This window comes from Bison bison, unplaced genomic scaffold (assembly GCF_000754665.1).
Source record: "Bison bison bison isolate TAMUID 2011002044 unplaced genomic scaffold, Bison_UMD1.0 scf7180017864065, whole genome shotgun sequence".
In the NCBI taxonomy this organism is placed as follows: domain Eukaryota; kingdom Metazoa; phylum Chordata; class Mammalia; order Artiodactyla; family Bovidae; genus Bison; species Bison bison.
The window spans coordinates 2,146,343-2,173,929 of record NW_011494637.1 but is presented as its reverse complement, the minus strand read 5'-3'; the positions used below and the strand labels follow the sequence as shown (position 1 = coordinate 2,173,929).

Here is a 27,587-nt window from a genome sequence, read left to right as displayed (position 1 = left end):
TGCCAGCCCTGCGGGAAGCAACAGTCAAACTCCTCGAACAGACGCTGTGCGTGCAGCAGAGAGGAGCTCTGGGGAAAGGAGCAGCATGGGGCCACAGGACAGAGCGTTAACAGAAAGGAAAACGTAAACAGGTTACAGGTTACATGTTATTTTAAAAAACGCTTCAAGAAATGTGCGACAGAAACAAGCCTCTCAGAAACAGTTCTATTGTATGATTCTGACCTGTAATACTTTTTACAATGATTTAGAGATAAACGGAAAACATGTACAATAAAATGTATTTGCTCATGAAACAAAACGCACCTGAGTGCATGCACACACACAGATAACATACAGAGCACTGTGGCGTTTTTAATTGAACAATGAATTTTCAAGTTTCAATCTTAGTGTCCAGGTTCATTAAAAACTTTCAAATTTTTATAAATCAATATTAATGCTGGGGGAAAAAATAACTTTAAAAGATCAAAGTCCTAAAAGTCAACAGCATGCACACAGCACCAAAGTCATGTACAATTCAAGAAAAAAGAACTCAAATTCTGTCTGGTAAAACAAAGGGGCAGCGCAGAAACAGTGTGTCCACATTGACTGGTCGTGTTAGAACAGCTGCTGCTCTAGTCCTTCATCCAGCAGTCAATGGGCTGAAATATCAGGCATGACTGGCATTTCAATCCACTCTATAAAAAAAAGGCGTCAGTAATGTCTTTTTCAAGCACACCACTTTTTGTTTACTTTTTGTTTCTTCATTTTTGCCTCAATTGTGATTCTAATTCAGTGAGACAGTATTACTTATCAATTCCATACTGTACTACTGAAACTAAGAACGTCTCTTATCTTTAATATTAACTAGGACTTCAAAAGAAAAAAACTGAAGAAACCTGAAGAATGCAATCATTTATCTGGTCCCTTTCATATTTTAAGTGACCACAAATATCAGAAAACACACATCAGGTTTAAAATGTCTCAAAAGACTTTCACACAAAAATTGAAAATGTAGCAGACAAATAAATTTCCGACACAAAAGCAATCTAAAAACTCTGGGTGGTGGAGCTGATGAAGGGATAGGCCTCTGGGTGGGATCTAACATTCAGAACGACCTCGGTGATGTCAAATGTGAAAAGCATTTTCTGTTTAAAATGTTCATTGCAAATTTACCCAACCAAAGTGACCGTCAGTCACCAAAGTGCATCTGAATAAATTTCAGGTACAATTAGTTAAAGGGGGAACTTTTAAGAGGCTGAAATAATTTTTAGTCTTTCCAGTGGAAGCTTGTCTTGCCTCTCTAAAATGGATATATCATTTCAAAGTCTGGGGTAGCAAAAGTGATGAAGAAAAATGCTGTTAACCATACAGGGAGAACAACTTACCTAATACACCACTAGGTTCAATAGGATACTCAAGGATTGATGTAGCTGGTGCCAACGTGTAGGGGTATTCGTAGGGTGTGTAGATTAACCCCGCCTCGGGCCCTGGAGGAACTATTGCAGCAGTAGGGTGAGGAGTTCCGTTTGGCATGACAGCGGTCTGTATCTGTCTGATCAAAGGCATTATGGTAGGGCCAGCCGGCGTTGGAGTGCGCAGGGCAGCTGGTGGGAGCACGGGCGCGGGCCCAGTGATAATCCTCGGAGCAGCCTGGGCCGTCGCTGCAAGAGAAAAGGCAAGGGCTGCTACAGTAAGCAAAGAAATTTAGAAGGAAGTACAGAGACAGCAGTGTAAAACACGGAAAATGAGAGGGAAGGAGGAAAAGGAAAAAGCAGAAAAGAAGAAAAATAAAAGGAAATCATTAGTACATGCGCTGATCACACAAAAATGCCAAAGCACACCAATCAAATGCCAAACAGCTTCCCCTTTCCCAATGTGATTAAGAATAAATGTGCAAAATTTAAAAAGCCACTGGGGGGAGGGGGGAAGAATGAGACCATTAAAATAGGTTATATTTACTTCATGTATTTGGTATGTCTATATTTTTAAGATCTCATGATAAAGGTACATGCAGAAGCACAAGAAAACACTTGCATTAAAAGATGTTAAAAACACTCTGTAATTGGAGTCCACAGAAATAACAGTTTTAGTATATTTCTAAAGAGTAGCTTCAGTTTCAAATGAAGGAAAGAATAATTTTCATTGTATTAACTTAGCCAAAATAACCAATAGTTATTAATTTCCTGCACTTGTAGTGATTAACTTCTTCATAGAAAATATAAAAAAGTCACATTCCTAAACACATGACTATTAATGATATACTCTTTTTCATGAGTAAATTAAAGCCAACCATTTATAAAAAGTAATCACTCTAAACACACTAGGGTGTCTATATTTTGGAAAGCTGGCTATGTCTTTAAAATTCTATACCTGTAATTTAAATGATATTATGTTCATATGAATGATGAATAAAACTTGGATGGTCTCAAAATATAAATTTCGCATTATTTCATTTTAAATATAAAAAAGCAGTCCTCTAAGTTTACGAAAGCATGCACAATACACAGGATTAAAAATAGTATCATCTACTGCTCTCTGTGAACTCATGTATGAAATCAATAGAGAAAAAAAATACTGGAGGAAAACCATGCAAGCGAGGTGAAAGAACAGAATTCAACAGAAGAATCACTGCATTCATATATATTCCAAATTAGCTTTTAGTTTTTAGAAAACACTTCTCCTTTGCATAAATGTAACAAAATAAACTAGAAGTCTTAAATCTGTAGTTAACAAAACTTTTTTTGAAACTCTTGAATTCAAAAGCTGAAATTTCAACAAAAGAATAAAAGAAAAAGCTTATGAACTCAAAACTTAGGCATGCTGGTGTAAAATAAAATCAAGAGTGCCCTCATTCTTGAAAACAGTATAAAAATGGAACAGTGAGCCCCATATCAAGTGACAGTTGTTTCAGCTCTTCACTTTAACTGTCCGTGTATTGTGCTGCCAAAAGAAGAGGGGTCTGCGGACACAACGGCTGAGACGGCTGTGCTCTGCTCTTACGTGATTTAATGTTGGCGTCTCTGTAGGTGCCGTTGAGAATCGCAAGCTCCATCAGCTGCATCTTCTTCAGGCTGTCTTCTCCCTCTGCCTATACGGAGAGAAGACAAGAGCACTAAGCACCTGAAACGGTCCGTACACATTACAGCCGTATCTGTGCCAAAACCTTAGAACAGGTGTCACGTCACTATAGCCACTGGTTTCAACCAGGGAAAAAAGATCCAGGACACAAAAGGTGAGTGAGTGAGTGAGTGAGTGCGTGCGTGCTCAGTCACTCAGTCATGTCCAACTCTTGGCGACCCCATGGACTGTCGCCCACCAGGCTCCCCTGTCCATGGGATCCCCCAGGCAAGAACGCTGGAGTGGGTGCCATTTCCCCCTCCAGGGGAAACAAAAGGTGCTGCATGCTGAAGCCACTCAGTAACGGGACATTCACACACAAGATGCTCTCAACTGCCACCAGCTCCGTTTCTATTTGGACTCTTCTTACGTAGGCTTCCCTGGTGGCTCAGAGGTTAAAGCATCTGCCTGCAATGCGGGAGACCTGGGTTCGATCCCTGGGTCGGGCAGATACCCTGGAGAAGGAAATGGCAACCCATTCCAGTATTCTTGCCTGGAGAATCCCATGGACGGAGGAGCCTGGTAGGCTAGAGTCCATGGGGTCACAAAGAGTCGGACACGACTGAGTGACTTCACTATGTAAGCTACACTGACGTATTAACAATCACTTAAAAAGTTTTACTTTTAAATGGAATCAATGAAAATGTTAGGTAAATTAAATATAGTATAGTCTCTACAGTATCTACCATTTTAAAGAGTCTAAATTTTCATTAAAAGACAAAAAACAAAAATAAACTGGGATTTTAAACATGTAAGATTCAACTGTGGTATTCAGGTAAGGAAATTTTAATTCTCCCAAAGAGGAAAATTTAACAAAATCATAAACATAAGAATTTCTAAAAATCTGGTCTACATTCTGGTTTCTTATCCCAAAATCCCTTTCTCCCCTCAATTAGCAAATGCTATCAATTCTAAAGCAAATCAGTCTTTAAGATCATCTGATACACTGTCCAAGCCATGTAAAACTTCACAGCGAAAAGCAGCACTACTAATATTAACAAGTATACACCAGGCAAAAACCAGGGATGTCTCTGACATCAAACTGTTAGGCCATCTCCTTAACCCTGGCCTTGCCCCACCCTCCTCATTTACTGCTGTCACTCTTGTCTTGGCATTAATGGTTTATTACCACAACTACTATAATGTGTTAAGAGTATCTGTTCTCCAATCAATCTATGCCTAATGGCCAGTTAACTGCCCAAATCACAACTTCCATCTTAATGTTTCTTGACAGGCTCATGTCTTAAAACCCTTGTAGTCTCTTACTAGCTAAAAAAAAAATAATAATAATACATTTAAGCTACTTTTGGTCTGATCCCAAAAATCTTCTCAAGTTAAATCAATGAATCTCCTACTATCTGTTATCTTATGGCATAAATCAAGCCAAATCACTTCCTGTTATTCATCTCTGTGCCTCCTCCTATTGCCTCCATCTTGACTGCTTCTCTGCACTCCACGCTACCCCTCATCCCTCTTCTCAAATCCTACTTTATCCTTGCAGACTTCAATCTAAATGCTACCTTCTTAGAGGGTCACCCCTAGAGCATATGTTTCTGCTTTGAGTTAAAGTTTGTTGTACACCACAACTACCAAGAAACGAGCGAGCTCCCTGAGTGCGAAGCCTAGTTCTCATTTATCACTGCCTATCTTCCTGGTCCACCTCATCTCCCCAAGTCATTTGCTAGGAGTTATTTTTAAATGATCACTATGAGATATCTTTAACTTTATTTAGAAATCTCAAATGTTTAAATCCTACAGAATGAACTTAAGCCACAGAAAAATGAGGTTCACCCATGAAGAAGTGGTAGAAACAGAACTATGTGCTGCTCACATATTTTACACATTATACTCCCAGGACTTAACATTTTAAAATGAAAGAAACCCAATGATACGTTTTTCTGATGTAACGTTGGTCCTTCTTGAGTCAAGAAAGGAGCAGGTAACAAGCTTCTCAGCCCTTTCCTATTATACAAAACTCTTCCCTGGCACTGTAACAGCAAATAGGGTACCATAATTTGTAACAAAAAGAACTGCTAAGGGGACTTTTAACAAACTACAAAAAACGTTTCTTAAGATAAGTGAAAACAGCATGAACAACGTTTAGTGTGCCACTGATGACTTTTCAGAAACCTACTTGCAGTTATAGAAAGTGAAGAAGATACTTGCACTCTGTGGAACTACTCTTCCTGATTCCTATGAAGGTGAACAGATAAAAAAAAGTAGTAATATGATTTACTTGAAAGATACAACAATTACGTGCTAAAGAAAAATAGTAAGCATTATCACTGGAAGAGAAGAATTAGAAATATACTATGATAAAACTCCTTTAAATTGTCCACTGAAAGCTAACAATACTGAAAATTAAAACTTAAGTTGTTTCCAATTTAAACCTAATTAAAAGACACTCGCTCCTTGGAAGAAAAGCTATGGTAAATCTAGACAGTGTATTCAAAAGCAGAGACTTCACTTTGCCAACAAAGGTCTATACAGCCAAATCTATGATTTTTCCAGTAGGCATGTACAGATATGAGAGTTGGACCATTAAGAAGAGTGAGTGTCAAAGAATTGATGCTTTCAAACTGTGGTGCTGAAGAAGACTGTTGAGAGCCCCCCGGACAGCAAGGAAACCAAACCAGTCCATCCTAACGGAAGTAAACCTTGAATATTCAATGGAAGGAGTGATGCTGAAGCTGAAGCTCCAATACTTTAGACCCTGATGTGAAGAGCCAACTCACTGGAAAAGACCCTGGGAAAGATTGAGGGCAGGAGGAGAAGGGGGTGACAGAGGACGAGATGGTTGGAGGGACATGACTCAATGGACATGACTATGAGCAAGCTCCAGGAGTTGGTGATGGACAGGGAAGCCTGGTATGGGGTCGCAAAGAGTGGGACATAACTGAGTGACTGAACAACAGCAACAGAATACTAAAAGAAGTAGATAAACTATACCTTATTTAAATAGAAAGAAAGACAGTTAAGTATACCTTCAGTCATCTTTCAGAGTGAAAAAGTGCTACATATTTGAAAATGTCTGAAAATTAAGCAGAAATAAAGATGAAAGAAATGAAGAGTCAAAATGCCTCACACACAGCGCTGTACAAAGAAGAGGTGCTTGAACATATGTTTTCACTGAACAGTTTCTTTTGGGTAACAGTATAACCATACTCATTAGCTGGTGATGCAGTGTCAAACTTGGGAGAAAGACAAAGAAAAAGATGATGGAAGAAATACACGTGTGCATGTGTAGGGCATGTGCAGGCACAATTCACAGGGTGTAGGAAACAAAAAAATCCATCTAGGGACGTCAGCAGAGGAGGATAAGAACCCATGCAGCCCCGCGTGCACTGGGTAGTGTCAGCGACGCGCACCCTGGTGACAGTCACCGGAGGCCGCTGACACAAGGGACAAATCACGGTACACACTGCGTCACGTCACGGGGGACAGGCCACCCCAACGTCTCCTGGCACAACAGTGCAGAATCAGCCTCTCTTGCATCCTCAGCACTCCCACCCACTCTGCACTCACAGAACATGATGCTCTGTGTCTCAAGACATGACTGGATATTTGGGTACTCTAGTTTTGGGGGTACAGTGAATAAAGCTGCTATGAAAATTCTTGTACAAGGCTTTTTTGGGTAAACTTAAGTTTTCAATTCTCCTGGATAATTACCTAGAAGTGGAATTGCTGGGTCATGGGGTAAATGTATTTTGCATGGAAGACATTATATAAAGATTACTTGAACTCAGTGGGATAAAAACAGACTATAAACATACTTCTCTGAACTTTTTGGGTTCTGCAATTAAGGATGACAAATTATGGGTCTATACAAATATATATAACATGCATATATTACTTAACATACAGCTATGTTATCAGCTATATATAACAGCTGTGTTAAAGTGCTAGAAATAGTTCATGGTTAGTATTAGATCAGAGTAACATTTTAAAATAGAACAATTTATACACTATTCTACCTTATTAGAATTAGATATTAAATCCTCATCATCTAAGCATTTATGTTTCATAACAGATCTATGGCACTGGTACTTCATTATCCCCAAAGCTCAGAAAGGTTAGGTAGCTTACCAAATGCCACAATGCCAAACTGGCTTTCAACCAGAGTATCTGATCCAAAGTCCTCATTATACCTTCTGCAATGTAATTTATGGTGACTTCAAGTGCAAGTATCTTTTGAATTCATCAAAGAATTCACATAAGAAAAATGAACGTAATGTAATTAATTATAACAGAGAGCTAAAACAAATATATGAATATTTCCAACTGAAATGTCAACTAGCCCAATAATTTGAACTACTGCCTGTAATAAAAGCCCGAACTTTCTAGCTTAGCATTCAAGGCGCTGAGTAACTTCTAAAGGCAGGCCTTTCTGCAAATGTTTTGCACTGGTAGAAATCGTCTGTCCACTGTCTCCTGGAATATACTCCGAGCTTTTCCGCCTCTAAGCGAGAGGAGGCCTGGTCCAGAAGCATGCTGCGTGCCTCTTCTTGCAGCCCAGGCAGATCACTGGCCTCTCCAGAGTTCAGCCTTTCCTAAACATTTCTAAATTCATGCTACTCCTTTTGGGGTAATCAATCACATACAGCCATGAAGAAGGAGGTATCTCTTCTGTTTTTTCATTTTTTTTTAGGAAATCTCATGACTTGTAGCTGTGAATCAACGAACAGCCAATAAACCAGTCTTCTTTTAGCCTGCAATGCCTCACAAATATGAACCTTCTCAATACATTTTTAAAAATTGATTCTTTTCTATAAATTTGAAATAATGAGTTGAAAAGGTTTTCCAAGCATTAAATGAAAAGTACATAACTTTATTCACTAGGAGAACAGGGCTGAACAAGTAATAAAGAGAACGAGTGACAAAGTTTATAAAGAACTAATACCAATCATTACCTGCATCTGCTTCTGTCAGCTAAAAAGTCTGACGAAGAACCTAACTTAAATTTAAATAGAGGGCTTTACACAGGGCAGTGATGTACCAGGGCCGGAAAGGCTTGCTTTGGTATTTTGTGAATGGACGGTTTGGGGCTCAAGTATGATTAGAGACCCAGCCGTCAGCTTTAACCCAGTCCAGGGGACAGAAGAACTGGGCGGTGGGCGGGGCTGGGGGCAGGTACCAACCCTGACAGAGAAGTGAGTTAAACCGACAGGACTCGATGACTGACTGGACAGGGTGGAGGAGGGAAAAGGCGACGTTGAAGAATGACATTCAGGTTTAAAGGCGAAGGGATATGGATCAAAAGTTCTGTTTGGAAATACGAAGCTTGAAATGCTTTAACACCCCAGTGGAGATGCCAAGGAGATGGCTAATACAAATCTGAGGTCTACTTCCTAACTTAGCATATAAAGAGCTAGCAGAAAAATTACCTCCCACTCCATTTTCACAGTATTTTTCTCCAAGATGATATAGAAACTATTAAATTTCAAGCTGGCCTGCTATACGCTTCCAAAGGCTGGGTTTAGGACTCTACATAGTTCTGTCTTCCAGGCCAGCTGGTGAGTTAGGCGCCCACAAATGAGACACACCAAGCGGCATCGAAGGGAGACCGAAGTGCTGGCTGAGGGCAGAAGGGGCGCCCCTCCTGTGCCTGCTGCTCTCAGCCGTGCACCTCGTCAGGGCAGCTCCGCCCAGGCTCCGGAGTTCTTCCCCAGCACTTGTAGAATCAGCCTCACGGAGTAGCCCCACCCCTCAGGCACAACCAGTGTGCGCACTCTTGTGAGCTGCTGAGCTTCTGTGTCAGCCAAGGCGCAGCTCTGTCAGAGATCCTGCCTCTGCACAGAACTCTCTCCACTTCTGTGATGGTAATATGGCGATAACAGCACCATTCTCTCTCTTTTATCTCCCAGTCCTGGGATAATAGTCAATTCCTAGAGCTCCTAAAACTGTATTACACTCCGTCTCCTCTCTCCTGTTTTAGTCTTCAACACCCATTTAACAAATTACTTTATCCTCTCTGTTGAAAGATCTAGTGTGGTCTCTGTTTTCCTGATTGAAGAGGAGGCTCTGCAGCACTACTTCACAGAACCTGAATTTCCCCGTCTGATACTTGTGGTCACATCAGCTTCCTTTCCTTTTTATGTCACCAACTTTATTTTGTGTCAAAAATTTAAGCAGATGATCTGCTATTTCTTTAGATTATTTTAAGGCTCGCTAATTCCATGTCCTTGGAATGGAGAGAGGCATTAACAGAGGCAACTGAGTACCTGCTAGGATGCAGATACTCTGCTAACCAGCCCAACACACCAAAAGAATGATGTTCACGAACTGAAGCACATTAGAGGGATTTCCAGAATCGTAACAGAAACTCAGTATCAGAAAGAGTTCGCCTGGGTAATACAGCCTGATTGTCTTTTACAAAGCAAGCCCTTAGTTCAAATAAGGGCAAAAAAAGACTGTTCCTCTGAAAAATTTGTGGGTCAGAATGTTAGAGACACAGTTAAGGGGGGAAAAACCCTAGCATATATTTTACTATTTCCCATTTATTACACATTCTCCCATTTAAGCACAATCCCTGGTTTAGCAGCAACAACTTAACACTGATAAAGCAAAGTAAGACACTGAGAGAGCATGAGGCATTTTATTTCATTTTAAGGCTTAAAGCACTCAAACACTCACTGTCAAAGACATATACACAAAGCTCCATAAACTATTATATAAGACTAACAAATACTTTTGGGATAATACATTGTCTTTTTTTGACAAGCTATAGATTCATCTAAAAGTTCTGACAACCTCAGAAGAGCCAGGTCTCATTAGAAAGCACTTATTCCTTTCTATATCAAATACTGTATAATTTGAAATATTACTTTTTATAGTAAGCTTAACATAAATGACAACCTTTTGAAAGATTTCTATGACCCGAAACTCAGGCGGCATACTAGTATCAGTAGAGCCACACCTTTATAGGGAAAAAAAAAAAAAAAAAAACCCCAAACCCTAAATTGACTGTATTTTAGGTGGACTTTATCAAACTATATGGTCGGTGCTGTAGAAGGATGGCTGCAAACTGTGAGCTTAGGAGAGCCTCATTCGATAGCAGAAGGCAAGGAGTGGGAACCTGAAAACCGCGCTCTGAAAACCTGTTTGTTGTGAGAGGTATACAGAAGAAGCGGGAAACACTATTCTGTGACAGAAGCTAACACAAGAGTGTAATGGAGACCAGGTGGACAGCGTGGGCAAGGATCACAAACTTCTGTAAGGATCCAACGATGGCTACAGACTGCTTAAAATACACACAGCGGTACGGTGACAAAACCTGCCACTCAGTTTTAATCATCTACAGGAATTCTTTCAAGTAACCCATTTTTTACTAGGAGATATTCATCCTATTTCTGAGTTATCAAGCAGAGTCTAATGACCTCAATGAGAGCAGATGCAGAAAGCCACATGGTCCTTAGAGCAACCTGAGGTCACCACTACCAGTTTCCCTTATATTCAAAACACTGAGTACTTTTGGATATAGTCATTACGGTGAGGTCCTTAATTTTGGTTGATTCCCACCTTAATGTTTTTCCTTTGGTTGCTTCATAAGGTACACCTTCATTACACACAGTTGACTAGAACTCTGAGCGAACTCAAGGCCCGAGGAAAGCAGAGCAGGACAGCAGAGAGACAGTGAGTCTCCTCAAACGCCAGGCGGCCGCCTGACCTCCCGGGGGCACGACAGCAGCACAGGCGGGCAGATCAGGGTGCCGTGTGCACTGTAACTGTTTCAGATCATGGAGACACTGAACAGTTTTCCTTGGTCAGAAAAGAATAGTTAGTTCATTTTTTGAAGATTTGTTTCCCCTGAAATTTGAGTAACCTTTTCTATTTTAAGTGTTTACAGAGAATTTAACCTTTGTTATCTGGCTTAATCCTCTTAATTACTTAATTAAAGGTATATAAGACAGCTGTTATCTCTTTCACTGGCTGCACTTTAGGGTAAAATTAAACAAAAGATAAGAACTATGTAGATAAAGCACTCTTACTCTGAGTGTAAAATACTTCTTACACTTAGCCATCCAACGAAAGCGAGGAAGCAGGGTTTGCTTTAGTCACACCTGAAGATTCAAATAATAAAAAATAAAAACTTGGAAACAACACATTCCTCTGGGAATTAAAAATACTTCACTTCTGAAGTAATTTGCAAATACTCTACTCCTAAGTGGAAACTTATAAAGCAATCTAAAAACCTCATTTTAAAGTAGGCATGAGATAAATCAGGAAAAATCAAGGGGATTCTAGAGAAACATCTACTTCAGCTTCATTGACTACATGAAAGCCTTTGTGTGTGGATCACAACAAACTGGAAAATTCTTACAGAGATGGTAATACTAGACCACCTCACCTGTCTCCTGAGAAACCTGTATGCAGGTCAAAAAAGTAACAGTTAGGACAGGACATGGAAAAACAAATTGGTTCAAAACTGAGAAAGGAGCTTATCAAGGCTGCATACTGTCACCCTGTTTATTCAACTTATATGCAGAGTACATCATGTGAAATGCCGGGCTGGATGAAGATTGCCAGGAGATATCAACCACTTCAGATATGCAGCTGATAACCATTCTAGTGGCAGAAAGCAAAGAGGAACTAAATAGCCTCCTAATGAAGGTGAAACAGGAGAGTGAAAAGCTGGCTTAAAACTCAACATTCATAAAACTAAGATCATGGCATCTGGTCCCATTGCTTAAGGGCAAATAGATGGGGAAAAAGTGGAAACAGTGACAGATTTTAGTCACTTGGGCTCCAAAATCACTGAGGATGGTGACTGCAGCCATGAAATTAAAAGGTGCTTGCTCCTTGGAAGAAAAGTGATGACAAACCTAGATAGCATGTTAAAAAGCAGAGACATCACTGTGACGACAAAGGTCTATATAATCAAAGCTATGGTTTTTTAGTAGTCATGTACAGTTCAGTTCAGTTGCGTCCAACTCTTTGTGACCCCATAGACTGTAGCACACCAGGCCTCCCTGTCCATCACCAACTCCTGGAGCTTCCTCAAACTCATGTCCATCCAGTCAGTGATGCCATCCAACCATCTCATCCTCTGTCATCCCCTTCTCCTCCTGCCTTCAATCTTTCCCAGCATCAGGGTCTTTTCCAATGAGTCAGTTCTTAGCATCAGTGGAGCTTCAGCATCAGCATTTGTCCTTCCGACGAATACCAGGACTCATTTCCTTTAGGATGGACTGGTTTTGATTACCCTGCAGTCCAAAGGACTCTCAAGAGTCTTCTCCAACACCACAATTCAAAAGCATCAATTTTTCCATGCTCAGCTTTCTTAAGGGTCCAACTCTCACATCCGTACATACTGGAAAAACCACAGCTTTGACTAGACAGACCTTTGTTGGCAAAGTTACATCTCTGCTTTTTAATATGCTGTCTAGGTTGGTCATAGCTTTTCTTTCAAGGAGCAAGTGTCTTGACTTCATGGCTACAGTCATTGTCATGTACACAGCTGGACCATAAATAAGGGCTACTGCTGAAGAACTGCAGTGTTGGAGAGTCCCTTGGACAGCATGAGATTAAATCAGTCAACCCTAAAGGAAATGAACCCTTAATATTCACTGGAAAGATTGATGCTGAAGCTGAAGCTCCAACAGTTTGGCCATCTGATGCAAAGAGCCAACTCACTGGAAAAGACTCTGATGCTGCAAAAGACTGAAGGTAAAGGAGAAGAGGGTGACAGGATGAGATGTTTGGATGGCATCATTGATACAACGGACAAGAGTTGAGCAAACTCTAAGAGATGGTGAAGGACAGGGAAGTCTAGCATGCTGTGGTCCAAGGGGTCACAAAGAGTTGGACACGACTTAGTGATTGAACAACAATAAATCCACTCTGCTTAAGCAAGCTGATTATGCACAGTCATTTTGGGTTTGGGCTCTTCCATTTTGGGCTTGGCTGCTATTCTAAGGTGTTTTATGAATAGTAAGAATCACACCATATCCAATAATGAACCCATAAATTAGTAACACAAAATTACTAACAGAAACAAAACTGGAAAGTAGTGGAAAAAAATGATAAATGCTGAAAAGCGTTATAAGAACCCAGGAGTTATTTTCTTCAAAGAGCACAGATCTTCCTGTAAGTTGCAGATGACAGCTGTGTGCTGTGACCTGATGCTGTCAGTCGCTCAGTCCTGTCCGACTCTCTGTGACCCCAGGAACTGCAGCCTGCCTGGCTCCTCTGTCCATGGAATTTTCCAGACAAGAATACGGAGTGGGCTAACATTTCCTACTCCCGGGAATCTTCCCACCTCAGAGATCGAACCTGCATCTCGTGCATCTGCTGCACTGGCAGGGGGGTTCTCTATCACTATCAGCATCTGGGAAGCCCCAAGGCTTGGATGAATGTTTAAACCGTACATACCGAGAAGACTCTTGAGAGTCCCCTGGACTGCAAGGAGATCAAACCAGTTAATCCTAAAGGAAATCAGCCTGAATATTCACTGGAAGGATGGATGCTGAAGCTGAAACTCCAATACTTTGGCCACCTGATGTGAAGAACTGACTCACTGGAAAAGACCCTGACGCTGGGAAAGACTGAAGGCGGGAGAAGGGGACAACAGAGAATGAGATGGTTGGATGGCATCACTGACTCAATGGACATGAGTTTGAGCAAGCTCCGGGAGTTGGTGATGGACAGGGAAACCTGGCGTTGCTGCAATCCATGGGGTAGCAAAGAGTAGGATATGACTGAGTGACTGAACTGTACTGTAGTATCAACAGGAGACCTGGAAGGGAACAGGTCTGCTCAGGTTGCCAAGGAATTCCCTATGATACCTGATGAGTTTATCAAGGAAGGGGGGCACCAACTTCCCTCCCAGTCTGGTGGTCAGGACTCTGTGCTTCCATTGCAGGGGGCACAAGTTCCATTCCTGGTCTGGGAACTAAGATCCTACATGCCTCATGGAGCATACAAAAGCAAAACAAAACAAAAACAAAAAGGGAAGAAAGGCATCCATCTGCCTCATAGATTGCTTTCCATACACACTAAACTGATTTATTTTGAAAAAAGTACCAATGATGTTCCACCAAGGAAGGCAAAAACAGTAATATCTTAAGCAGGATCATTATTTACTAGGATATGCCCAAGAACTGTATGCAGAAAACACTGAAATGATCGAGACTTAGGAACAAATTGACTCAAGTATTATTGTCTTTTCAAATTTGGGCTTCCCTGGTGGCTCTGCAGTAAAGAATCTGCCTGCAATGCAGCAGACCTGGGTTCGATCCCTGGGTCAGGAAGATCCCCTGGAGAAGGGAACAACAATCCACTCCAGTATTCCTGCCTGGAGAATTCCATGGACAAAGGAGCCTGGCAGGCTACGGCCCATGGAGTTGCAAAAACTCAAACAAAATCTAGGTGCTTCTATATTGCTTTAAAATTATAATTTAAAATTATCCATAATCTACTACTATATGAAAACATCATTATTCCTATGTAGGTTTCACTATGAATGGAATTTTTCCTTTCATATTTGCTATTCAATTTTATATCCTACTATTTTTATGAAATATTCCACCAAAATTTTTTATATTATAGTTCCTGAAATTCTAAAATAAAATTATATTCGTTATATAAATGTTTACTGAAACACTATCTCTTGGATAGTTCTTACCTAACAAATAGTTTGCCCTCGAGAAAACTGGTGGTGGGGGTGGGGTTGGAGGAGTCGGGAAAGGAGCCGGAAACATAAAATTAAGCAATTAAAACAAAGTGACAATAAGGACTTTCCAGAAACACAGTGCAAGAGTGTTGAACTAAATTTGGGTTGGTGATGAACAGGGGAGGGAAGGCTTTGGGGCATCAATACACAATGTGAGACTCAAAGGATGAGTAAGAGTTAAAGAGTTAAAGAGGAGGAAGAATGAAGTTGGTTCTGAAAAAAAGAACATGTTCAAAAATTTAGAATCAAGAGTATGAAATAAATAATGAAGCTGGTAAGGTTAATAACAGTTTGCAAGTCATGCTCAAGCAATTGGACGTACTCCTTGGAATAATTAGAAGTCATTCAAGTGTTTTAACCTAAGGAGAGTCATGATTAGGTTTCTATTTTAGAAGCATCACTTTAGCTTCAGTAAGGAGAATATTTGGAAAAATACAGCAAGATCATAAAGATTAAGAGGCAATTATAGGTTCCTAATCCAAGCAACACATAATGATGTCTGAACTGAGCTAATTCCAGTGGGGATGGAGGGTTAAAAATAGGAGTGAGAGAGGGTCAGAGGATAAAACCAACCGTACGTGTGTCAGGTGGGACTGAACAGTTCCCCACGGCTCAACATTAACCTGTTTTATAAAGAACACTGTTATAAACTGCTCTCCTGACTGGGGATTATTTCTTTTGGATAAATAACATGAAGATGAATTGCATTTATTTACTCCCCACTTCATGCCAGAAGATGCACACATCTTCCTAAACAGTGTCCTAAACAGGCTTTTCCAGTGTACATGGTCACACAGAGGTATGGGAGAGGGAACTCAGCTGCAACTTGAGGGAGTACCAGAGATCTAGCCCAGGAGAAAAAGCAGAGAAGCTAAAAGTCATGTGCTATTAAGAGACAGGATCAGAACCTGGTGATAAAGCAGACGGGAAGGAGGAGGTCTGCAGGTAAGCAGAGGGGAAATGAAGGACATCTGACTTCCAGGCAACTGATGCCATCCACAGAGAACACGATGGAGCAATCACTGTGTGAGGAGGACCGGGAACGATGTGATTTTAGGTCTGGACACATTATGTTTGAGATGCCAAGACGTCATCCACAGGGAGGTGTTGAAAACACTGGTGATCCGGAGTTGAAGATCAAAAGCATAATAAAAAACAATCACCATGGCAGTGGTCCTCGGAGACACAGTTACTGATGAGACTGCCCAAGAACAAACTGGAGAGATCACTCTGAAAAAGTATTCACTTTTAGTGAGACCATGACATTTCTGAGAACTATTGAGTGATCAAAAAGGTAACTGGTAAACTAATTAGTTCTGTCCTATTCTCATGTATATTACTAAATCTAAACCTTTCTGGTCTTGAGCCTGGTAAATAGCAGTTTCTCAATATAAGTTTGTGAAATGAATCGCTTCTGACAGTCACCGAGTCTTTTAATATAAAAAAATTATAACAAGTATGTTGTAATTCCACAGGTGCTAAATTCAATAATCAAGGAATTTTATTTAAACAGAGCATACTGTCATCACTCACAGAATTCATAAAACAGTATCACAATGTAAGTGAATTCACAAATCTGCTAACTTATTTGAAGATACTATATTCATAAAGATGTTTAATTAAAAAACATGCTATGTCAGTTTAATTTATATTTGATTTTAATATACTTAAATGATTTTAATGTATATTACAGATTATTTTTTCCACAAAGGCATTAAAAATTAAGAAAATAATAGACAAAACACATCCACTTACATAACCCTGCAGTATAAATATAGGCTTCAGAGAAATTCCCATAAAGGAGAAATCTTGTTGTTAAAAAGTATCACTTTTGAAATTAAATTTTCAAAATTCAGTTATCAAAAATACAGAAGGCAATTCAAGCCATGAGCTATGACTGAATCATTAATATACTTCTTAAATCTCTCAATGGTAGCTACCTGAATTTTACTTATAAATACTGTAATTCTAAGACATTTGAAATGTTGTCAAGAAAAATTGACTGTAAGGATCAAAAAAATAAGGAGCAATTAAATAAAATACAGGGTGTTTGGTTTTCTTAACATTTTTGCCAATTCAATTTCAGTGTACATTAGTACAGAGTGAATGGATTACAAACGCTTCACCTATATAAAAGGAACATGATGCTACTTACCAACCATCAGAAGGGCATGCAAACAAATTAAAGGGATGTATGAAAATAATTGAACTAAAGACATACTGAGACATTACTCACCTATTTTTCTATTAAATAATTTAAATTCTTTAATAAAATATATTTTATATTAGTTTTAGAGATCTGTGTAGAGTATCATACATTTAATAGGGAAACATAACAAAACTAAAATGCATTATCCCAGCCAGTGAGTGGCATATTTAATTATGGAATAAAAACATTAAAATTTAAAAATAAGTGGGCTCAAGCAAGTGTAAAACGTTACATAGGAGATTCAACAGGCAAATTCTGAGGGATGTATGGAACAAGAGATTAAAATGGAAGGACTTCCTATATAAACTGTAAAAATATTTCCTAGAGAGTAAACATACACTGCCCTATTACTCTAAGCCTAGAATCCCTTGTTTTAAAAGTTACAAGCTATCTCAACAGTCAACTCCCACAGAATCTGTACTTAGAAAAGCTATCCCTCAACAAATCCTTCTAAGAATAAAAAGGAGGGTGTTTCTTCAGTCTTTATTTATGAGACCTTGTACATAAGACACATTTTATTATCACCTAGAAGCTTCATTAAAAGTGAAGCTTCAAGTCTGAGGAAAAGCTCCTCTGTTTAAAAAAACCCGACCCCATTGCCAGACAACATTAAGGCTGGATGGGGATTAAAGAGACCTCAGTGACAGTGACTGAAGTCTTTAAAATCTACACTTTGTCATGCTTTCTTAATTTAATCTGCATGTACGGACTGTATGACCTGCCTCCTGAGAAATCTGTATGCAGGTCAAGAAGCAACAGTTAGAACTGGATATGCAACAACACATTGGTTCTAAATTAGGAAAAGGAGTACGTCAAGGAGGTATGTTGTCACCCTGTTTATTTAACTTCTATGCAGAGTACATCATGAGAAATGCTGGACTAGATGAAGCACAAGCTGGAATCAAGACTGTCAGGAGAAATATCAATAACTTCAGTTATGCAGATGAACACCACACTTATGGCAGAAAGCGAAGAACTACTAAAGAGCCTCCTGATGAAACTGAAAGAAGAGAGTGAAAAGGCTGGCTTAAAACTCAACATTCAGAAAACTAAGATCATGGCATCTGGTCCCATCACTTCATGGGAAATAGATGGGGAAACAGTGTCAGACTTTATTTTTCTGGGCTCCAAAATCACTGCAGATGGTTACTGCAGCCATGAAATTAAAAGACGCTTACTCCTTGGAAGAAAAGTTATGACCAACTTAGACAGCATATTAAAAAGCAGAGACATTACTTTGTCAACAAAGGTCTGTCTAGTCAAAGCTATGGTTTCTCCAGTAGTCATGTATGGATGTGACAGTTGGACTATAAAGAAAGCTGAGTGCTGAAGAATTGATGCTCTTAAACTGTAGTGTTGGAGGAGACTTTTGAGAGTCCCTTGGACTGCAAGGAGATCCAGTCAGTCCTAAAGGAAATCAGCCCTGAATATTCTTTGGAAGGACTGATGCTGAAGCTGAAACTCCAATACTTTGGCCACCTGATGAGAAGAACTGACTGCTTGGAAGAGACCCAGATGCTTGGAAAGATTGAAGGCAGGAGCAGAAGGGGATGACAGAGGATGAGACGGTTGGATGGCATCACGGATTCAATGGACATGAGTTTGAGCAACCTCTGGGAGTTGGTGATGGACAGGGAGGCCTGGCGTGCTGCAGTCCGTGGGGTCGCAGAGAGCTGGACACAACTGAGCAACTGAACTGATAGACTGCTATCTATCCAAAAATACAGTGCTTTAATTATTTGTGAAAACTCTAGCTGGAACAACGATCCTGTAGCTGGTCTAATGCAGAATAAACAAACAGCACAGCTAACACTGTGGGTGGGGCATACAGGGAAACTGATGTAAAATTCTATTAAAATGTATTTAGTAGTTCCCCTCTGCAAAAAAAAAAAAAAAAAAAGCACCTTTCCATTCCTGAAAGAACTTTTCTCTCTCACCACATTTAACAAGAAGTATACACCGACTCCCATCAGAGAGCCTTACACTCAGCCTGTATCATGTCATGCCATTGTGATTCCAGGACTTCTAGCACTTCCACGATGGTCTTTGTATTCCACATTTAAATGAGATTTTCGGAAAGTCTTACTTATAGTTGGGTCTAGTTTAATTAAGGTTTAACAACAATCTCAGAAACACAAAATCAGATTCAGATAACTACTCTGATATATTAATACAATTTATATTAGTAAAGATTAAACTATAAAATTCATTTATTATACTTTAAAAATATTTATTTTATACTTTCTCATCTGAATTAAAGAATCATCATGTGTAACTTGCATCTACAATTTCAGGCCACGAAGGTAATTTAACAGCAACCAATTTTTCCCTTTCCTTACAAAACTATAATCTTGTGGCTTGAAAATGTTAACAGATGCCCCCCGATCACCCAGAGGAACGTATTCATTTTGTGAGTAAGTCTCACATTTAGAAATTTTAAATACCTAAATTTCACTGAATGTTTTTTCTGGAGAGCAGATATAAAGCACCAAATGCAAGAACTATCACTATTACTGATACCTTGAGGACGAATGAGGTTAAACAAGCTTAGAGAGATATTCATCACCTGAGGCGTTTAAGGCAACATTTTCTCACTAAAAAGTCATTACACTAAAACCCAGATCTGTGGAGAGACAGGGAAAGACAGAGCTCTCTCTGCAAGTTATTTACATGCAACCTAAATAATCCTATTTACAAGTATGAGTACCTCATCTGATTTCCAAAAAGCTTTAAATGTTCATCTTTGTGTGACAAATATGAGAAGTGTAAAGATACCTCTTTATTATATGCCCTAAGCAAAAAATTAATCTTATATTAATGTTTATTAAAACAAAACACTTAATAGCATTACTTGAAGATATATTTAACTTAGGAAGACAAACTTATGTTTACAATTTTCACTTTTTTCTCCAGAGATCTGGAACAAAATATTTTTCCTTAAATTTGTTTACTGTACTGTATTTAGTGAAAATACAAGCCTTAATAACAGGATCATCCACATGGCAGCATGGATCAGCTTATTCTAATGAAGAATGTAAGAAGCTATCAGCCTTCTGTACAGTCTTGCCTATATAAGAGGAAGCAAGGACTGGTTCCTTTCAAACCTGTAATTTATGAGTTTATTCAAACCCGCCAAATTGTTTTACGTAAACGCCTCTCACATTTAAAAATTCCCATGGCAACTCATTTAGTTTGGCAGACAGGAAGACCCAAATTCAATCCTTTTATCCTGCAGCTAAACCGTTACAATGGTAATTCTGCTCTGACACTCTGAAGAGACTGCTAATTACTGTACTCTGGGTCCCTAGACAGATTTCCCATTCAGATTAAAATGGTTGTGCAAGGCAGAAAAACAGCAGCAACACCCTCCATACATGAGAGACGGTCTCTCACGTTACAGCTCTATCAAGGGGCGAGTGCATTACAGCTGGATCTTTTAATCCTTCTTTCCCAATAACACGAAAAGGAGGCCAACGATACCACAGACTTCAATTATTGATCCTTTGGTCAAGAACTAAATTAACAATTCAGTTTAAAACTTGCACTTTAAAAACAGACTGTGCTATCTCCAAAGTCATCACCTCTCTAGAATTTTATTTAGTTTTATTCATCTTTTAGTGCTACATGTGAGCTTTTGGTTTTGTTGATTTTCTCTATTTGTTCCTTTTCTGTTTCACTGATTTCTGCTTTTTTATCTTCTTTCTACTTGATTTGTTTTTATTTCCACAGCTTCTTAAAGGTGGACTATTAGTGACTTATGACCTTTCTTTTATACTTTTGAGACCTTTTATTTATGCTAAAAATATTTTCTCTGAATAATGCTTTAACTGCATCCCAAATATTATGTGGTATTTTTATTACCATTCACTTCACAGTATTTCCTATTTCATGATTTCTTCTTTGACGTATGAGTTATTTCGAAATGTTTCCCAATATTTGGGACTTTTAAATTTATCTTATTGTGACTGACTGGTAACTGAATTCTGTTTCCAAAAAATGCTTTCTGTTAAGATTTTATTCTCTTTGAATTAGAGTGCATTTTTGTACTATTCCATCATACTGTCTGTTTTGGTGAATATCACTTTTACACTTAAAAAGCACATGTATTCTGCGGTACTTGTTTATGTGTTTTATAAATGTCATTTAGGTGAAGTAAGTGAAAGTCACTTAGTCATGTCTGACTCTTTGCGACCCCATGGACTATATATAGTCCATGGAATTGTCCAGGCCAGAATACTGGAGTGGATAGGCTCTCTCTCCTCCAGAGGATCTTCCCAACCCAGGGACTGAACCCAGGTCTCCCACACTGCAGGCAGATTCTCTACCAGCTGAGCTACAAGGGAAGCCCAAGAATACTGGAGTGGGTAGCCTATCCCTTCTCCAGGGGATTTTCCTGACCGAGGAATCGAACTGGGGTCTCCTGCATTGCAGGCAGATTCTTTACCAACTGAGCTATCAGGGAAGCCCCATTTAGATGAAGGTGGTAGATAATGTTCAAGTCTTCTTTCCCATTTTTCCCCTGAATTACTGAAAGATTATAAAGACCTCCATTCGTTGTAATAATGTGTGTGTATCCTAGCGTGTTCTCCTTGAAGGCACTGAAATGGCAGTTTAGACGTGTGCACATGTGTGCATGTATAGCTCACACAACCTACATGAACAGAGTAGACCTTAAAAAGATAGAGTATTGTGACCAACTTCAAGATGAAAAATTTACCAACTCAGATGACAAAGACAAATTTCTTGAAAAATACAAGAACAGGGAAATAAACTAAGTTCAATATTTATTAATATGAATGAAATGGGATTTGTAATAAAAGCCTTTCCACAAAACCAAAAGAAAAATACAAGTCACAGATTAGAATATTTGTCCAATAAAGGATTCATTTTCAACACATAAAGAATTGCTTTAACACTAAAAAGTAAAAAAGACAAGCCAAGAAGAATGATAGAAAGACTTAAGATACTTCATCAAAGAAAATATATGAATTCTCAAGAAGCATATTAAAAGATGCTCCATATCATTTGTATTCACAGAAATAAAAATTAAGTGAAAGGAGAAACAACCTGTGGCTTATGTATACAATGGAATGCTAATTATCAATCAAAAGGACAACCCACTGATACATGCAACAGCATGGATGAAACCCAGAAGAGCCAGGCTGCATGAGAGTGCAAAGAAAGGAAATCTAGAAAAAGCGAACTGATTTAAAAGAGGCAAATTCATACAACCAGAGAGCAGAATGTTGGTTGCCAGGGGCTAGGGAAGAGGTGACGTCCATCAAACGGCACGAACTCTCAGTTATGAGATGAATAAGTTCTGGGGATTTAAGGCACAGTATAGTGGTTACATTTAATTAATACACTGGACTCCTGAAATTTGCTAAGAGTGGATTATACACAAAAAACCAATGAGTATATGAGATGATGGATGCTAACTTGATTGTGATGGTAACTTGGTAATCTGAATTGATGGCAAAAGGGCTAAGAGAAAACTTTTTAGGGTAATGGAAACCTTGACTGTAGTAGTGGCTGTAAATATACACAGTTGTCAAGGGTCAAACTGTACATTTAAAATTAATGAGTTTTTATTTGTGTGAAAAAAGAAAAAGTTCCTGAAGAAGAGCCTTTTTTTCATGTCTTCAAAATGGCTATGCTTCAGAGTTAAAAAGACTGCTCTTATGTATTTAAATCAGACCCATCAGTTTATAGATCATTCCTCAAACAAGTATCTCTATAACACTAGATGGTGAATACACTCTCAGAAAAAAAATTCTGATGGTCAATTAAATTTGGAAATGGTTTCTACCAGAGATTCACAATACTTATATTTACGGCTTTCTTTTATCCAGAATACCTATGAAAAGTACCTTATGAAATATAGTTATGGAACTGCCACTGTCCTAAACATTAAACATCCTGCTTTAAATAACTTTCTATACCCTTAAAGCTCTAAAATACAGTCAACCTGGAATAAATATTTGTTAATCTGAATACAATACTAGAAGAGCTACACTTGGATAGCTATTGGCATCTTAAATTTACCAGATTCAAAACTGAGTTCCAAGTAATCTCTTCAAAATCTATTCCTAACACACCCTTCATCAGAGTAACAGCAATTATATCCTTTCAGTTGTTCAGGCTAAAAATTTTGGTATCATGCCTGACGCCTTGCTTTCTAACATCCCATAGATGATCCATTAGCAAATCCTGCCAGTTTCACTTTAAAAATATGCTTAGAAATGAGACCATGACTCACTTCTGTGGCTACACTGACCCAACCCATCATCACCTCTCATCTGAATTAATTCAAGAGTCCTGGAACTGGCAAACTTTTTCTGTAGTATACCAGACAGTAAATGGCTTTTCTGGGCATATGGTCTCTGTGGCACTTACTCAACTCACCACTGGAGCTCAGATGCAGCCACAGACAATATGTAAACGAAGAAGCATAAGCACGGCTGTGCTTCAATAAAACTTAGACAATGCAATTTGAATTTTATATAATTTTCACATTTCATGAAGTATTATTCTTCTTCAAATATTATTCTTCTGATTTTTTCCCCCTGGTCATTAAAAAATGTAAAAACCATGCTAAGCTCATGGGCTATTCAAACCCAGTGGGAGGCTGGTTTTGGCCCACGGGCCTTAATTTGTGAACTCCTATGAGAGCTTCCTTTCTTTCACATTGTGTGATTTATTCTGTTTTAAACAGAGCAGACCAGTAATCCTTACTAAATATTAATCAGATCATGTCATTCCCTTCTCCTTAAGCACGCCAATGGTTTCTACTTAGAGAGCTCAGTCCTGTCTGACTCTTTATGACCCCATGGACTGTAGCCCACCAAGCTCCTCTGTCCATGGGATTCTCCAGGCAAGGAGACTGGAGTGGGTTGCCATGCCCTCCTCCAGGGGATCTTCCCAACCCAGGTTCCCCACACTGCAGGCAGATTCTTTACCATCTAAGACACCAGGGAAGCCCACCCATTCTAGACCAAAAGCCACGGTTCTTAAAATGTTTAACAAGGCCCTGTACAATAATTAATCAATTGTCATAATATATACATGAGGATACTAAGACCAAATTTAATTAAAAGTAGGTTCAGATATTCTGTTAAAAAAGGCAAAAAGAAATGGAAATTTAGTCTACAGCCATACCACCCTGAACGTGCCCAATCTTGTCTGATCTCAGAGGCTAAGCAGGGTTGGGCCTGGTTGGTACTTGAATGGGAGAAATGGAAAGTTATAGCACATTACGGTATCAGTGTGGTGGGAATAAAGGAAATGAAAACATCTGATAACAGAACATGAGTAAATTAATATACAAGTTCTCTGTAAGGATCAAATCTATGTTAAAGTGATTTGAACATATAAAGATAAGAGATCACAATTTCCCAAAATACTGTGTATGTGTAAGCACATTAGGTAAATGCTAAGCAAAAACTGTAAGTTCAGCCAAGAAATTTAACAGCCTCATTTATTTTGAAAGGCTCACAGGAAAAGTGTGCGAATTATTATCTGAATAAAAAAACAAGCACTAAAATTTCATCTGCGTTTTCTAATTACAATAAACCAGTTCAACACGCGTATCTAAAAGCCTAAGTTTTACATATATAAGATTAACAATTAATCTATTAAAATGCTATTTGTCTAATTACAAAATAGTATTTTATCAAAGGGTTAGATTAAATTAGTAACTTTCTCATAGAAGCTTAAAGAAACAAAACTAAAGGAAAGCGTGCAGCAGCGCACTGCAACGTGGCCTAATAAACAGAAATGACCGACACATCCTAGCCTAAATACTCAGCTAAAACCAACAGTCCACACTGTAAAACTCCGTAAGAAGCATACAAACTATAGTTTTTTTAACCCAACTAAAAAAACACAAACCACAAATAAGAATCACAAGTTCCTAACAATTTCAAGTAACTAATTTTCTCACAGGAGCCACTTAAAATAAGAAGGCTATCATTGTATCTTCCTATAAAACCTCTGCTTAATGTTCTATCTATATGCTTAGTAAAATCCTAAAATTAATTATTTCACAAACATTTTCCTTCTCTGACTTTTAAAGTTTTCTCAACTACCTATACTTTGTTTACAATTAAGACTACTTCTTCAGCGTACAACAAGGAGTTCCAGACAAGGTAACTCACTGGTTACCCTGCTTCCAGAGGAGTGATGTGTCCAATCATTGATTATCTTTATACAGTTTTTTCAAACAAACAAAAAAAATCACTCTTACTAATTTCTGAGAATCAATTGAGTGGGTTAAGACTAAAAGTGAAAAGAGAGATTTATTTTAACTGGGTTGGCAAGAATTTGTCTTCAAGAAATACAGTGGAGGCAGATTTACATCAATAGTTCTTTTCTGTCAAGGATAACCTGTCCCCAAAGATGAGCAAAATCAGGGCACTCATCAATAGTCCTTATCTGTCAATGAAGATGATGTGATTTCCACAAAATGTTACACTGTATTTATAAAAGTATATTGAAGATCTCAAGAATCTAAAGGAGGTATAGTTCAGATTTATGGAAATGAGATTGAACAACTAACTGTACCTATGATAAAAAGATCATCTTTAGTAGATATTTCATAGTAACACATGAAGACTTGCCAGACTGGTTACACTATATGTAACTGAAGAAATGACTTTTCTCTAGTTATGCATGGTTTATTTTGTGATTGAAGAAACAAAAGAGACTAAAACAAACTAATTATTCAAATCAAAGAAACATTTGAAATAAAAAAAACAGTACTATCCAGCATAAACAATTCTGTCAGGTAAAGTCACTACAACTCTACAGATTAAGTGTGATCACCTCAAAACCCCTATTACAATACTTTTGCAGTGAAATTAAAAACTGCTAAGGCTTGTCTGAGTTCCTGTGCTTGCTGGGAGAAGGGGGGTCGGGAGGGAGGGGCTTGGGTGGTGGGAAGGAACTTACTGTAAGGCTGTTTTGAAACCCCAATTTGAATTTAAAAGGTTTGAACTCTGAACAGTAAGTTATGTGTGGTGTTATGCAAACTGATGGAAATACATTCAAATTATCAAAATTAGAAAAATTAGAATCAAATCACAAGGAATATAGGTACAAGGATACTGGAATTTCCCAGGCAAGAACACTGGAGTGGGTTGCCATTTCCTACTCTAGGGGATCTTCCTGATCTGACCCAGGGATGGAATCCGGGTCTCTCGTGTCTCCTGCATTGATAAGTCAGTTCTTTACCACTGTGTCACCTGGGAAGCCCACGGAATCCATAGGCAACACAGGTAATGCACTCCTACTAACACAGATCACCCAACAGAAGTATTAGCTCGTGTGGACTTCGTGTACACTCACTGCTTGTTTGCAATGAGAAACTGATCTAAAAGAGAGACAAAGCTTTCATCAGCCCTACTTGATGACGGACCTACATTTTTACTCCGTAACAGACTGATGCAAAGGTAACCACACTTTTGAAAAACAGGCCACTGATTCGGTTTGCTCCACTTCACAAAAAATAAACAGGGAGCAGACTTTCCTATTTAAGAAATGGAGCACTGTCTGTCTCTTATTCTATAGCAAATGACTTGTAAATTATTTTTATATTTTGTGCTTAAATAAAATTTTGAACAAATAATAACCTATTCTTTATTAACATAAACAATAATTAAAACATTAACTGAAAAAGATCATGGGCCTAAATCTAAGATTTGGAAATTATTACTTACTGCAGGTACCAGTAATTTCTTCACTTCCTCAACAGCTCTCTTCAGTTTGATCTCTGCTCTGTTTTGAGCATCTTCCACAGTGATCAGTACATGTAAATCTTCATTGAGATGCTCCCAATTAGGCTTGCCTCGATTTTGCTCCTCCTAAAAAATTTACAATGCACACGATTACAAATTTTTCTTTCACAGAGACAGCACATCTTTCTATCCATAATAATGACCTGCTGCAATCATTAAGCTATGCTTGCATTGTTTTGCTATGAGTAAATAAAAGGTCACTGAGGTAAATTTAAGCAAGTCACCTGTCAAGGCCATGTGGCTAGTAACTTGCCAAATTTAGGAACTGAATCAACATCTTCATTCTCAAATTCAGCAGTTTTCCCATGTTGTTGCAACTGCTTTTAGTAACATTGGCTGAATTCAAGAACAGGAAAAGTATTTTACCAACAGACATTATTGTGTAGACAAATGCCATTTGTTTTAAGCATTTCAAGTAATGATTATGGAACCATTTCATTATAAAATAATAACAAGGAATAAATGTAACGATACTTTTAACTGTAGTTCTATCAGACCTTACTTTAAAAACGGTGAGGTGTACAGTCACTCTTTTAACCATACCATCATAAACACTAGTTTTAGCAGAGAACATCTGCATTTCATTTCCCCTGTGTCTTCAGATGACCCAGTGATCCCCAGGTAAAAAACACTGTCAAGCTACAGGAAAGATTGGCCATACTTTCCTTTCAGCTAAAATATAATCATTTCAGAGCTGCTTCTTGCCTTAAGCTTTAGAGATAATATACAAATATATTTGTAAGTATTTCATAAATATAATTTTAATAATTAAAAACAATATCAACATGAATATCAAAATGGTATAAATAAATGCATA

General features: G+C 38.5%; 1 protein-coding gene across 1 annotated transcript in view; it reads right to left on the bottom strand.

Moving 5' to 3' along the window:
* QKI (QKI, KH domain containing, RNA binding) overlaps positions 1-27,587 on the bottom strand; it is a 158,983-nt gene that overhangs the window by 11,378 nt on the left and 120,018 nt on the right. The window contains exons 7-9 of the mRNA XM_010836742.1: positions 26,693-26,836; positions 2,980-3,067; positions 1,365-1,640 (exon numbers count right to left, since the gene is read on the bottom strand). Coding sequence (XP_010835044.1) covers positions 1,365-1,640; positions 2,980-3,067; positions 26,693-26,836 — 508 coding nt within the window. The remainder of the gene's footprint in view (positions 1-1,364; positions 1,641-2,979; positions 3,068-26,692; positions 26,837-27,587) is intronic.